Source organism: Diadema antillarum, unplaced genomic scaffold (assembly GCF_040938485.1).
Source record: "Diadema antillarum isolate AM-2024a unplaced genomic scaffold, OU_Dant_1.0 scf00000094, whole genome shotgun sequence".
In the NCBI taxonomy this organism is placed as follows: Eukaryota; Metazoa; Echinodermata; class Echinoidea; order Diadematoida; family Diadematidae; genus Diadema; species Diadema antillarum.
Genome location: NW_027270983.1, coordinates 1,807,501 through 1,822,831, shown reverse-complemented (window position 1 = coordinate 1,822,831; position 15,331 = coordinate 1,807,501). Strand labels below are relative to the sequence as shown.

Below are 15,331 nucleotides of genomic sequence, written 5' to 3'. Positions count from 1 at the left end.
GTGTGTCTCTTTTCTGTAATGTTCATCTATAAATTGTTGCGTAACAATGATAATGGCTTACAGGGTTCAATGTAAATCGGGCATGAATTACTTCAGTAACAGGGAAGCTCTCCACGGCCATCTTTTGAATGAATCATAAGGGCTCATACTCATCGTCTGTGTTTAGAAAGTCAGATATCACGTACCTCTGGGACAATGCAAACTAAGAGAGGTCGTTGACCCATGGACATTGCTTCCGGTGCATCTGATGTTAAGACACCTGTTCTGACGTGACGTCACAATGACAGACGCATTTTGCGATGAAGAGATCATACTTTCACCGTTTACCTCGACACCAAAAATGTTGATAGGATGTTTGGGTTGAACCGACGAATCGATGAAACAGGTGATGTCAACATTGGTGGTATCCGTGTCGTTTTCCACTAGGATTGAGATCAGACCTTCTTCTGGTGGATCTATCAAGATCGAGTGTAATGGGTGAATGGCAGGAGAAATAAGGAAGATACGACTTTCTGCCACAAATACTCATAATAACTAGAGTGCCAGTATATACGAAAAAAAAAGAAAGATTTCATGAACATTGAAACGAAGCTTCAGTTGTGTTGGAAAACGTTTATCACTATAAAACTTAACATCGGCAATCACAAATCTTACACTTTTTCTTCCCAAAGTAAAGCTGGACAACTTCACTTTTATGAGTCTTTCACGCAGATAATTATCATTGAATTACATTTTTTTTTTTGTTAAAATGTATTCTTCAACATTACAGTAAAATATGTAACGGGTGTTTATCTCCAAGCCTCTATATTGTATCTCGATTTCTTTTTCATTCTTTTTCTTATTTCTCTAGTAGACCAAGGGATTTATATGACATTGTTGCACTTTTAACTTTCAGAAAATCTCGTTTCACTTCGAAACATGTAGACCTCTAGGGTCAAATCTAAGTGCACATTCTCCTCTGTTGATTTATTAGGTAACTACTACTGTATCTGACATAATGCTGGACAAGTGATCCTTTTAAAAAGTTGTTTTTCCTCTCTGTATGTCTGTCTGTCTGTCTGTCTCTCTTGTTTCCCTTTGCTATGGAGCCTTTTTCTGCGTACTCTGATTACTTTGTCTTCTTTAAAGTTTGATAGGCAAATACTGAGAAGAGGAGGAGAAAAGACGCTTTTTCTTAACTAATGTGTACTTTGTTATTTACGTTTTTTATCAATTATCTCTTTTCCCCGAAACTGTCACTTGTTTACTGAGGAAATTCGTGACGTTTCTACAGGTAACCAAGTTTCCGGTAGACGTAGTTGTAAGCCGTAGAGACTGAATCGATATCTTTTATCATAGGTGTTCGTAATGACAACACGTGTTCATAGCGATGAGCCGAAGAGACTGAAAATAACATGTAAGTATTATACATAATTATACATGCACATTACAATTAAGTAAAACACACACACACATCTATAATACAAGCACACGAATGATTTGATTTGAATCTGCTTCACCTGTAGGGCAATATGTTTCCGTAGTGTTTGTCGAACCGAGATCGTTGGTTCCAGTGCAAGTTACTATGGAACAGTTTTCAGGCCTTGTCGATATAGTGGTCGATGGCCTGGTTGACAATGACACAGTCTTCTTTCCAACCTTGACTTCGAAAGTATGCAATGGGGGATGAAGCATAATCGTTTCATTTACGTGACAGTTTATGACCAATATTGGTTGGTTATTTTCGCCCAGTTTCTCTTCCAGCCGAATGTCGATTATTCCAGGGGGAGGTGGATCTGTTAACATTTGTTCCAAAGAAATGGGGAGAGAAAGAAAGAGAGAGAGAGAGAGAGAGAGAGAGACGAAAACAAAAGATAAAAATAAGCGACTCTAGATGTGATCTGTCAGCACGTAACATGGAAAATGTCGCAGTCATTAAAGATGAGAAATATACACATTAAAATGACTCAACTGCAAAGAATATGAAAATGTAAGTATGATATTTTACCTACCTATGACAAGAATTTCTCGGACTAAGAATGAAATGAAAAGTTTGTCAATTTTCATGAAGCAATTTCCGACTGTTTTTTAATGTTACTATAGTATGTGATTGAATGCGCGATCTCCTGCTCGCTAGATTGCATTTAAACTTCAACGGTGAATGGTTTGGGCAGTAAGTCTCGAGAGAAGAAGTCGACCCATAGTCATTATGACCACGACAATATGTATCCTACTACTATCATCCCCTCACCTGTCGAGCAATAGGTCTCGATAGAAGAAGTCGACACATAGTCATCCTGACCAAGTATCGTACTACTATCATCCTCTCACCTGTCGATCAATAGGTCTCAATAGATGAGGTCGACACATAGCCATTCTAACGAATAGACGTATCCTACTACATGTACTTTAATTCCCTCACCTCTGAGACCACTACATCTCGATTCAAGAAGTCGACCCATAGCCATTCTGACCGATAAAAGCATCCTATTTGCATCCCCTCACTTCTAGGGCAGTAGGTGTCGATAGAAGAAGTCGACCCATAGTCGTTCTGACCAATGCAAGTATCCTATCATATCATACTCTCACCTGTAATAGGCAGTATAGGTCTCGATAGCAGAAGTCGACCCATAGTCATTCTGACCAATACAAGAATCCTACTACTTTCATCCCCTCACCTGTCGGGCAGTAGGTCTCCATAGAAGAAGTCGATCCATAGTCATTCTGACCAATGCAAGTGACATTCATGCACCATTCGGGGCGGGGAGATAGGATCAGAGAGCTGGAGTTAGACTCCGTCCCAGTCTCCGTTTGGATGATGAAAGTGTGTAGACGAGGAAACGGCTGGTCTCGCGAATCCACGTGACAAGTGATGGAAAGGATGACTGCAGTGCTGGGTAATCTTTCCTCATGGAATTCCAAAGATAGTATATCGGCGACAGGTGGATCTTTGAAAACAGTCAAATTAAGAAGTACTCAAAGTGATTATTTCGAGCGTGTATGCCTCAAACTTAGTTTAGTTTTATCTATCTAAAAGAATATAATGCACACTTGTTACAGGTGACATTACACCTGATATTACCTCTTGGACAGTATATCGTAGATGCTGTTGTTTCGCCAATCCCGTTGCTTCCAACACAAAACACTTGGATGCACCATCTAGGACGAGGTGATATGGTAGTGCGAGGAGATGAAGAACGCGACAAAATGACGTCATCAGCCGAGATGACGTAATACTCGATGGCCGGAAAGGGTTTGTCCTTGGAAATCACGTGACATTCGATGTCGAGGGATGTTTGGTTCTGAATGTCTACTCGCTCATGAAACCTGATGGACAGTGTGCCGTTTAATGGAGGACCTAAGTGTGAAATTGAAATAAAGATTCATATCATTCACATTTACTTTTTCTTCTCCTTGCAGAAAGTCCACGAAAACCGACGAAGATGAAAACACGTGATCACTGATTTCATGACCGTCTCCTTCAGGTTTCAGCCGTCATACCCCGTATGTGTTACGACGCGTACACTGATTTCAAGATCGACGATTAATAGATATTTACTTACGATACGTAATGTTAAGAAATGATTGGTGTGGTACATTTGCCACCTCAATTCTATTCACTTTTGAACTGTAATATCTGGATCCCCGGAAGCCAGTATGTTCATGAATTTCTCATTAAGAGTGCAGCTTTGGTACATTTCGTGTTGAATTTCTTTGTCATTCCTGCTTCCCTGTTCTTAGAAAGATATATTTATGGAAAAGAAACAATGCATAAACATGTTGTTTCCATTTGGCTTTTTGTGATTAAGCTGTTGATATTTTACAAGAGTAGTTCTTCAAGCAAGGCATTGGGAGGCACTGATGGGATATAGTGGTTGACTGTGTGGATATTAATCAGGAGGTCCCGAGTTGTTGATATTATTATTATCGTTATTATCATTAGGTATGCTTTAATAAAAACTGAAATAATACTCTCCCGGTCACTTTCATGTTATGAAAATGGTGGTCTTTTTTCATCAATTTGTAATCTCATCAGATTGTGGCTCTTCTTTGTAAATTTATGCCAAGAAGAAAGAAACTTGATGTGTACGATCGCACAACACCGAAATTAAAACGTCCCGCCATAAAACGTGTTACATAATTCTCACCGCCTCTCTAATAAGTGGTCGTTACCATGATTTAGTATTGCTGTGAATGTCAGTGTAAAACCCCGTTTAAATTCCTAGTCCTATCTCATATTGCACAAACATGGCAGTTCATTTCACCACGAAACATCGTGTATCAGCATTATCTTTAATATTTATTTTAGAAGTTATGTAACAGATATTACGTCTACACATGTTATCTCCGCCGTGTTTATTTGTAATCGAATACCGTACATATTTAAAATGGACGTTAAAATTCCACTCAAATAGAATACGAAACAATTGCCTTTCTCATTCTTTTATTAAGTGATTTGAAAGTGATATGCATTTTTCAGTTCTCACGGCCTCTTTCTTCATCCGATCTAAGAAACCAAATCCCATGGAAACTTTAGGTTTATTGGACATTGGCACCACTACATTTTGCGTAGTATACAAATATGTTAAATAATGCTTCCATAGGCACAGATTTTTGAGCTTCTGAGAAAGAAACATAATGTTATACAGGCCTAATCCATTTTTAATGACAGAGAGCTGACCATATGTAAGTCGTGAAAAGGAAGCGGGAAATGGCTCTATATCATTCTTCGTCTTATTAAAGAGTAAATGTAAGTTATATCCACCAAATTTGTATATGATAATGTTGTTCTCCAAACGCCTACCAATTGGACAATAAATTTCCGATGCAGTGATGAAACCGAAGTCGTTGAGGGCGCTACAAGTGACAGAGACACATTTCTCAGGTTTGGGGCTGAGATAGACCCACGGAGATCTGCCCCTTGAGAGCGTCAGGTTGTCTGCTGTAATCACGTACTGGCGGAAATCAGGGTGGGGCTGGTACTCTTCAGTCACGTGACACAGAATTACGACAACCGTCACATTGTCATCGGACGGAAAGTCAGACATCTCGATTTCAATCACATCATCTGTAAGGGTATTCAAAAGACATAGGAGAAACAAGCGAGTACGAGTGCCGTGAAATTTGAGAAGCAGCTACTCACGGTGGTTGGTCATGCAAAGAACAACAAAGATTATAATGTTGATTAAAGATGGAAAGAATGAAATACTCAATCTTCATAGTGCTTGAAGTAATTACTGTGCAGTAATTGTAATGGGAGTGACTATTAACAATTATTTTCTCCGGTTCTTTTATACCGAAAGATGACCATCATCCAACACAGTTTTTTTTTTAATGGCTGTATAGACGCAATGACCTGCCTTGCATCTTTGAAAGTATTGAAGAAGAGCATCGTCAAAAGAATGAAAGAGCAACTTTTAATACGATTGATTCGATTAGGAGATGATAACATTAAACTGTGTGTCTCTTTTCTGTAATGTTCATCTATAAATTGTTGCGTAACAATGATAATGGCTTACAGGGTTCAATGTAAATCGGGCATGAATTACTTCAGTAACAGGGAAGCTCTCCACGGCCATCTTTTGAATGAATCATAAGGGCTCATACTCATCGTCTGTGTTTAGAAAGTCAGATATCACGTACCTCTGGGACAATGCAAACTAAGAGAGGTCGTTGACCCATGGACATTGCTTCCGGTGCATCTGATGTTAAGACACCTGTTCTGACGTGACGTCACAATGACAGACGCATTTTGCGATGAAGAGATCATACTTTCACCGTTTACCTCGACACCAAAAATGTTGATAGGATGTTTGGGTTGAACCGACGAATCGATGAAACAGGTGATGTCAACATTGGTGGTATCCGTGTCGTTTTCCACTAGGATTGAGATCAGACCTTCTTCTGGTGGATCTATCAAGATCGAGTGTAATGGGTGAATGGCAGGAGAAATAAGGAAGATACGACTTTCTGCCACAAATACTCATAATAACTAGAGTGCCAGTATATACGAAAAAAAAGAAAGATTTCATGAACATTGAAACGAAGCTTCAGTTGTGTTGGAAAACGTTTATCACTATAAAACTTAACATCGGCAATCACAAATCTTACACTTTTTCTTCCCAAAGTAAAGCTGGACAACTTCACTTTTATGAGTCTTTCACGCAGATAATTATCATTGAATTACATTTTTTTTTTTTGTTAAAATGTATTCTTCAACATTACAGTAAAATATGTAACGGGTGTTTATCTCCAAGCCTCTATATTGTATCTCGATTTCTTTTTCATTCTTTTTCTTATTTCTCTAGTAGACCAAGGGATTTATATGACATTGTTGCACTTTTAACTTTCAGAAAATCTCGTTTCACTTCGAAACATGTAGACCTCTAGGGTCAAATCTAAGTGCACATTCTCCTCTGTTGATTTATTAGGTAACTACTACTGTATCTGACATAATGCTGGACAAGTGATCCTTTTAAAAAGTTGTTTTTCCTCTCTGTATGTCTGTCTGTCTGTCTGTCTCTCTTGTTTCCCTTTGCTATGGAGCCTTTTTCTGCGTACTCTGATTACTTTGTCTTCTTTAAAGTTTGATAGGCAAATACTGAGAAGAGGAGGAGAAAATACGCTTTTTCTTAACTAATGTGTACTTTGTTATTTACGTTTTTTATCAATTATCTCTTTTCCCCGAAACTGTCACTTGTTTACTGAGGAAATTCGTGACGTTTCTACAGGTAACCAAGTTTCCGGTAGACGTAGTTGTAAGCCGTAGAGACTGAATCGATATCTTTTATCATAGGTGTTCGTAATGACAACACTTGTTCATAGCGATGAGCCGAAGAGACTGAAAATAACATGTAAGTATTATACATAATTATACATGCACATTACAATTAAGTAAAACACACACACACATCTATAATACAAGCACACGAATGATTTGATTTGAATCTGCTTCACCTGTAGGGCAATATGTTTCCGTAGTGTTTGTCGAACCGAGATCGTTGGTTCCAGTGCAAGTTACTATGGAACAGTTTTCAGGCCTTGTCGATATAGTGGTCGATGGCCTGGTTGACAATGACACAGTCTTCTTTCCAACCTTGACTTCGAAAGTATGCAATGGGGGATGAAGCATAATCGTTTCATTTACGTGACAGTTTATGACCAATATTGGTTGGTTATTTTCGCCCAGTTTCTCTTCCAGCCGAATGTCGATTATTCCAGGGGGAGGTGGATCTGTTAACATTTGTTCCAAAGAAATGGGGAGAGAAAGAAAGAGAGAGAGAGAGAGACGAAAACAAAAGATAAAAATAAGCGACTCTAGATGTGATCTGTCAGCACGTAACATGGAAAATGTCGCAGTCATTAAAGATGAGAAATATACACATTAAAATGACTCAACTGCAAAGAATATGAAAATGTAAGTATGATATTATACCTACCTATGACAAGAATTTCTCGGACTAAGAATGAAATGAAAAGTTTGTCAATTTTCATGAAGCAATTTCCGACTGTTTTTTAATGTTACTATAGTATGTGATTGAATGCGCGATCTCCTGCTCGCTAGATTGCATTTAAACTTCAACGGTGAATGGTTTGGGCAGTAAGTCTCGAGAGAAGAAGTCGACCCATAGTCATTATGACCACGACAATATGTATCCTACTACTATCATCCCCTCACCTGTCGAGCAATAGGTCTCGATAGAAGAAGTCGACACATAGTCATCCTGACCAAGTATCGTACTACTATCATCCTCTCACCTGTCGATCAATAGGTCTCAATAGATGAGGTCGACACATAGCCATTCTAACGAATAGACGTATCCTACTACATGTACTTTAATTCCCTCACCTCTGAGACCACTACATCTCGATTCAAGAAGTCGACCCATAGCCATTCTGACCAATAAAAGCATCCTATTTGCATCCCCTCACTTCTAGGGCAGTAGGTGTCGATAGAAGAAGTCGACCCATAGTCGTTCTGACCAATGCAAGTATCCTATCATATCATACTCTCACCTGTAATAGGCAGTATAGGTCTCGATAGCAGAAGTCGACCCATAGTCATTCTGACCAATACAAGAATCCTACTACTTTCATCCCCTCACCTGTCGGGCAGTAGGTCTCCATAGAAGAAGTCGATCCATAGTCATTCTGACCAATGCAAGTGACATTCATGCACCATTCGGGGCGGGGAGATAGGATCAGAGAGCTGGAGTTAGACTCCGTCCCAGTCTCCGTTTGGATGATGAAAGTGTGTAGACGAGGAAACGGCTGGTCTCGCGAATCCACGTGACAAGTGATGGAAAGGATGACTGCAGTGCTGGGTAATCTTTCCTCATGGAATTCCAAAGATAGTATATCGGCGACAGGTGGATCTTTGAAAACAGTCAAATTAAGAAGTACTCAAAGTGATTATTTCGAGCGTGTATGCCTCAAACTTAGTTTAGTTTTATCTATCTAAAAGAATATAATGCACACTTGTTACAGGTGACATTACACCTGATATTACCTCTTGGACAGTATATCGTAGATGCTGTTGTTTCGCCAATCCCGTTGCTTCCAACACAAGACACTTGGATACACCATCTAGGACGAGGTGATATGGTAGTGCGAGGGGATGAAGAACGTGACAAAATGACGTCATCAGCCGAGATGACGTAAGACTCGATAGCCGGAAAGGGTTTGTCTTTGGAAATCACGTGACATTCGATGTCGAGGGATGTTTGGTTCTGAATGTCTACTCGCTCATGAAACCTGATGGACAGTGTGCCGTTTAATGGAGGACCTAAGTGTGAAATTGAAATAAAGATTCATATCATTCACATTAACTGTTTCTTCTCCTCACAGAAAGTTCACGAAAACTGACGAAGGTGAAAACACGTGATCACTGATTTCATGACTGTCTCCTGTTACGACGCACACACTGATTTATAGATATTTACTTACGATACGTAATGTTAAGAAATGGTTGGTGTGGTACATTTGCCACCTCAATTCTATTCACTTTTGAACTTTGATATCTGGATCCTCGGAAGCCAGTAGTTCATGAATTTCTCATTAAGAGTGCAGCTTTGGTATATTTCCTATTTAATTTCTTGGTCATTCCTGCTTCCCTGTTCTTAGCAAGATATATTTATGGAAAAGAAACAATGCATAAATATGTTGTTTCCGTTTGGCTTTTTGTGATCAAGCTGTTGATATTTCACAAGAGTAGTTCTTCAAGCAAGGCATTGGGAGGCACTGATGGGATATAGTGGTTGATTGTGTTGATATTAATCAGGAGGTCCCGAGTTGTTGATGTTATTATTCATATCGTTATTATCATTAGGTATGCTTTAATCAAAAGTGAAATAATACTCTCTGGTCATTGTCATGCTATGAAAATGGTGGTATTTTTTTTTCATCAATTTGTAATCTCATCATATTGTGGTTCTTGTTTGTAAATTTATGCCAAGATGAAATAAACTTGATGTGTACGATCGCACAACACCGAAATTAAAACGTCCCGCCATGAAATGTCTCACATTATTCTCACCTAATCTCTAATAAATGGTCGCTACCATAATTTGGTAATGCTGGTAATGTCAGTGTAAAACCCCGTTTAAATCAATAGTCCTATCTCATAGTGCACAAACATGGTAGTTCATTTCACCACGAAGCATCGTGTATCAGCATTATCTTTAATATTTATTTTAGAAGTTATGTAACAGATATTACGTCTACACATGTTATCTCCGCCGTGTTTATTTGTAATCGAATACCGTAAGTAAATGGACGTTAAAGTTCTACTCAAATAGAATACGAAACAATTGACTTTCTCATTTTTTTTTTTTAATTAAGTGATTTGAAAGTGATACGCATTTTTCAGTTCTCATGGCCTCTATCTTCATCCGTTCTCACAAAGCAAATCCCATGGAAACTTCAGGTTTACTTGGACATTGGCACCACTTCATTTTGCGTAGTATACAAAAAAATTTAAACATGCTTGCATAGACAGAGATTTTTGAGCTTCTGAGAAAGAAACATAATATACAGGCCTATTCCATTTTTAATGACATAGAGTTGACCATAATAAGTCGTGAAAAGAAAGCGGGAAATGGCTCTATATCATTCTTCGTCTTATTAAAGAGTAAACGTAAGTGAAATCCACGAAATTTGTGGATGATATTGGTGTTTACCAAACGCCTACCAGTTGGACAATAAATTTCCGACGCAGTGATGAAACCGAAGTCGTTGAGGGCGCTACAAGTGACAGAGACACATTTCTCAGGTTTAGGGCTGAGATAGACCCACGTAGATCTGCCCCTTGAGAGAGTCAGGTTGTCTGCTGTAATCACGTACTGGCGGAAATCAGGGTGGGGCTGGTAATCTTCGGTCACGTGACACAGAATTACGACAACCGTCACATTGTCATCGGACGGAAAGTCAGACATCTCGATTTTAATCACATCATCTGTAAGGGTGTTAATTCAAAAGACATTAGAGAAACAAGCGAGTACGAGTGCCGTGAAATCTGAGAGAGTAATAGGCTTGTCTTGATGAAAACAAAGCAACTACTCACGCTGGTTGGTCATGCAAAGAACATCAAAGATTATAATGTTGATTGAAGATGGAAAGAATGAAATATGTAATCTTCATAGAGCGTGAAATAGTCACTGTGCAGTAAGAGTAATGGGAGTTACCAATAACAATCATTTTCTTGGTTGTTTTATACCGGAAGATGACCGTCATCCATCATTGTTTTAATGACTGTATAGACGCAATGACCAGCCTTACATCTTTGAAAGTATTGAAGAAGACCATCGTCAAAAGAATGAAAGAGCAACTTTCAATACGATTAATTTGATTAGGAGATTGTAACATTAAAGGACAAGTTCACCTTCATAATTATACACGTGGATTGAGTGAAGGCAACAATGTTAGTAGAACACATCAGTGAAAGTTTAGGGAAAATCCTACCATCCGTTCAAAAGTTATGAATTTTTAAAATATCTGTGCAATCACTGCTGGAGGAGAAGACTACTAGAGTGTATGATGTCACATACGTACAACGATATAAGGAAAATAAAAAGAGAATTTCACAAAACTTTACTTTTTGAATAAAGTGCACATTTCCTCGACTTGTTACTGACTTATGTTAGGGGTAATATTATTCCCCCTGACTTCTAAAAGAGAGAAGTCGATTGTTCTTTTATTATGTGAGAAAAGTGAGAATATCTTGAATTTTCTTTATGCTTTCTTTATATAGTTGTACTCATATGACATCACAAGCTATAGTAGTCTTCTCATCCAGCCGTGACTGAGCAGAAACTTCAAAAATGCATAACTTTTGAACGGATTGTCCGATTTTGGTCAAACTCTCATTGATGTGTTCCACTAATATTGCTGCATTCACTCAACCCACATGTCTATATGAAGGTGAACTTGTCCTTTAAACTGTGTGTCTCTATTTTATAATGTTCATCTGTAAATTCTTTCTCGTAACAATAAAGATGGCTGACGGGATTTTAGGGAAATCGGGCATGAGCTAGATTAGCAACAGCTAAGCTTTGCACGGCCATCTTTTGAATGAATCATAAGGGCTCACACTCATCATCTGTGTTTAGAAAGTCAGATATCACGTACCTCTGGGACAATGCAAACTAAGAGAGGTCGTTGACCCATGGACATTGCTTCCGGTGCATCTGATGTTAAGACACCTGTTCTGACGTGACGTCACAATGACAGACGCATTTTGCGATGAGGAGATCATGCTTTCACCGTTTACCTCAATACCAAAAATGTTGATAGGATGTTTGAGTTGAACCGACGAATCGATGAAACAGGTGATGTTAACATTGGTGGTATCCGTGTCGTTTTCCACTAGGATTGAGATCAGACCTTCTTCTGGTGGATCTATCAAGATCAAGTGTAATGGGTGAATGGCAGGAGAAATAAGGAAGATACGACTGTCTGCTACATAGGCTCATAATAACTCGAGTGCCAGTATATACGAAAAAAAGAAAGATTTCATGAATATTGAAACGAAGCTTCAGTTGTGATGGAAAACGTTTATCACTATAGAACTTAACATAGGCAATCAGAAATCTTTACACTTTTTTTCCCAAAGTAAAACTGGACAATTCCACTTTTATGAGTCTTTCACGCAGATAATTACCATTTAATTACATCTTTTTTAGTTAAAATGTATACTTCAACATTACTGTAAAATATGTAACGGGTGTTTATCTCCAAGCCTCTATATAGTATCTCGATTTCTTTTTCATTTTTTTTTTTAATTTCTCTAGTAGACCAAGGGATTTATATGACCTTTGCACTTTTAACTTTCAGAAAATCTCGTTTCACTTCGAAACATGTAGACCTCTAGGGTCAAATCTAAGTTCACATTCTCCTCTGTTGATTTATTAGGTAACTACTACTGTATCTGACATAATGCTGGACAAGTGATCCTTTTAAAAAGTTGTTTTTCCTCTCTGTATGTCTGTCTGTCTGTCTGTCTCTCTTGTTTCCCTTTGCTATGGAGCCTTTTTCTGCGTACTCTGATTACTTTGTCTTCTTTAAAGTTTGATAGGCAAATACTGAGAAGAGGAGGAGAAAAGACGCTTTTTCTTAACTAATGTGTACTTTGTTATTTACGTTTTTTATCTATTATCTCTTTTCCCCGAAACTGTCACTTGTTTACCAAGGAGATTTGCGACGTTTCTACAGGTAACCAAGTTTCCGGTAGACGTACATGTATATTTGTAAACAGTACAGATTGAATTGAGATCTTTTATCAGAGGTGTTCGTAATGACAACACGTGTTCATAGCGATGAGCCGAAGAGACTGAAAATAACATGTAAGTATTATACATAATTATATATGTAACATGTACATTACAATTAAGTAAAGCACACACAAACATCTATAATACAAGCACGCGAATGATTTTATTTGAATCTACTTCACCTGTAGGGCAATATGTTTCCGTAGTGTTTGTCGAACCGAGATCGTTGGTCCCAGTGCAAGTTACTACGGTACAGCTTTCAGGCCTTGTCGATATAGTGGTCGATGGCCTGGTTGACAATGATACAGTCTTCTTTCCAACCTTGACTTCGAAAGTATGCAATGGAGGATGAAGCATAATCGTTTCATCGACGTGACAGTTTATGACCAATCTTGGTTGGTTATTTTCGCCCAGTTTCTCTTCCAGCAGAATGTCGATTATTCCAGGGCGAGGTGAATCTGTTAACATTTGTTCAAAAGAAATGGGGAGAGAAAGAAAGAAAGAGAGAGAGAGAGAGAGAGAGAGAGACGAAAACAAAAGATAAAAATAAGCGCCTCTAGATGTGATCTGTCAGCACGTAACATTGAAAATGTCGCAGTCATTAAAGATGAGAAATATACACATTAAAATGACTCAGCTGCAAAGAATATGAAAATGTAAGTATAATATCTTACCTACCTACAAGAATTTCTCCTACTAAGAATGAAATGATAAGTTTGTCAATCTTCACGAAGCAATTTCCGACTGTTTTTTAATGTTACGTGGTTGAATGCGCGATCTCCTGCGCGCTAGATTGCACTCAAACTTCAACGATGAATGGTTTGGGCAGTAGGTCTCGAGAGAAGAAGTCGACCCATAGTCATTATGACCACGACAATACGTATCCTACTATAGGTTTTCCCGGTCAATTTCATACTTTTGTCATTCAAGTTCCTATTCCGAGCATTCGATTTCACGCATTCCACGCTCGCAGCACTGAATCAGCAATCAAATTCAAAATCCGGTCATTCGAATTCACTATCCGCGCATTCAAATTCACTGTCGGAGCATTCAAATTCACTATCGGAGCATTCAAATTCACTATCGGAGCATTCAAATTTAAGAGAGGAACACGCATTTCATCAATGAGCATTCAAATTCATGTCAAGCTGGCGACAGAATCTCGTCGGTCATTCAAATTCGTAAATAGGCAACCATGTTCCAAATAACTGCATTCAATTTAAAAGAAGTCCCGAATTTAGTTAGTTTGGGGCCGTGTGTGCATGTTTCTCATTTGGATTTGAATATATTGGGATTTATGATGATTATTTTGCAGAAGAGGTCCACCTGTTCATTGACAATTTTGAACTCGCGCTTAGCAAATAGGAATATACAGGCACATGTCCCTCGGACTGGACATAAAATGGAGGTCCCATAAGTGTTAGAGAGTCACAACTCATACACGTAAAAGATCCCACTTCATTTATTCATCGCAAAGAGCAGAACATCCAGCTGGACCCCATATGGAAGACCAGTTTTTGCAGCTGAATATGGGTTATTAAGCCATCTTCTTTGATGGAAAATGAAACAAACAAACAAACAAACATTAGGCACTGTATAGGCCTACAGACGAGCATAATACGGTGGGTTGGTTGACACTTTAAAGGAAAAAAAAACAATTTCGACTATATTGAAACTGTATACGTGTTGTTTGTTGTGTATTGCTGTCATATTGATTTACTTTTGCGGGACTATGTGAGATCATTGGGTGTCAGTTTGTCTTTAAATTGATGAATTGTCATTATGTGGTTGGTGTTGGGGCGTTGTCAGCATGCAGTATCATCAAGAAATATGATTACTAATCGTTGTGTTGTTTGGATGCACTGCTGATTGGACATTGCAATTTGAAATTTATTGAGATGAAAAACAAAGAATACATGAGCAGAGGACAATGTAGAACCTGTAAACAATCATAATAACACTATATGCAAGCCTTCATAGGTTGTGTTGGCACTTTTTCCTTTTTTAAAAGTCTACTCCATTTTCCTCGTTAAATTGATTGCACGAGGTAGGAACTTGATCCCCTAAAAATGAATTTGAACGCTCCAAACAAGCTCATTGGGACTATCACGTGACTATCGCATGAATTTGAATGCACGAGTAGGAAAGTCTGTGCTCGCATTTTGAAATTGAATGCCCAATCGTGAATTTGATTTCACGAAAACGAAATAGAACGCCCATAAATGAAATTGATCGCTCGGATTCTGAATCTGAATGCCCGAATATTTTCGCGCGCGTCCGCTGCGTGAATTTGAATGCACATTAATGAATTTGAGTGACAAAAGTATGAAATTGACCGGGAAAACCTATCCTATCATCCCCTCACCTGTCGAGCAATAGGTGTCGATAGAAGAAGTCGACACATTGTCATTCTGATCAAATATCGTACTACTATCACCCTCTCACCTGTCGGGCAACAGGTCTCGATAGATGAAGTCAACACATAGCCATTCTAACGAAGAGAAGTATTCTTCTACATGTACTTTAATTCCCTCACCTCTTAGGCCACTAGATCTCGATTCAAGAAGTCGGCCCATAGCCATTCT

The 15,331-nt window shown here is 38.5% G+C and overlaps 1 protein-coding gene across 1 annotated transcript in view; it reads right to left on the bottom strand.

Moving 5' to 3' along the window:
- Window positions 1-15,331, bottom strand: part of LOC139718438 (uncharacterized) — a 162,846-nt gene that overhangs the window by 136,910 nt on the left and 10,605 nt on the right. Inside the window, 7 exon segments of the mRNA XM_071629910.1 lie at window positions 315-455; window positions 2,658-2,927; window positions 4,784-5,047; window positions 5,752-5,892; window positions 8,085-8,354; window positions 10,169-10,432; window positions 11,755-11,874. Coding sequence (XP_071486011.1) covers window positions 315-455; window positions 2,658-2,927; window positions 4,784-5,047; window positions 5,752-5,892; window positions 8,085-8,354; window positions 10,169-10,432; window positions 11,755-11,874 — 1,470 coding nt within the window.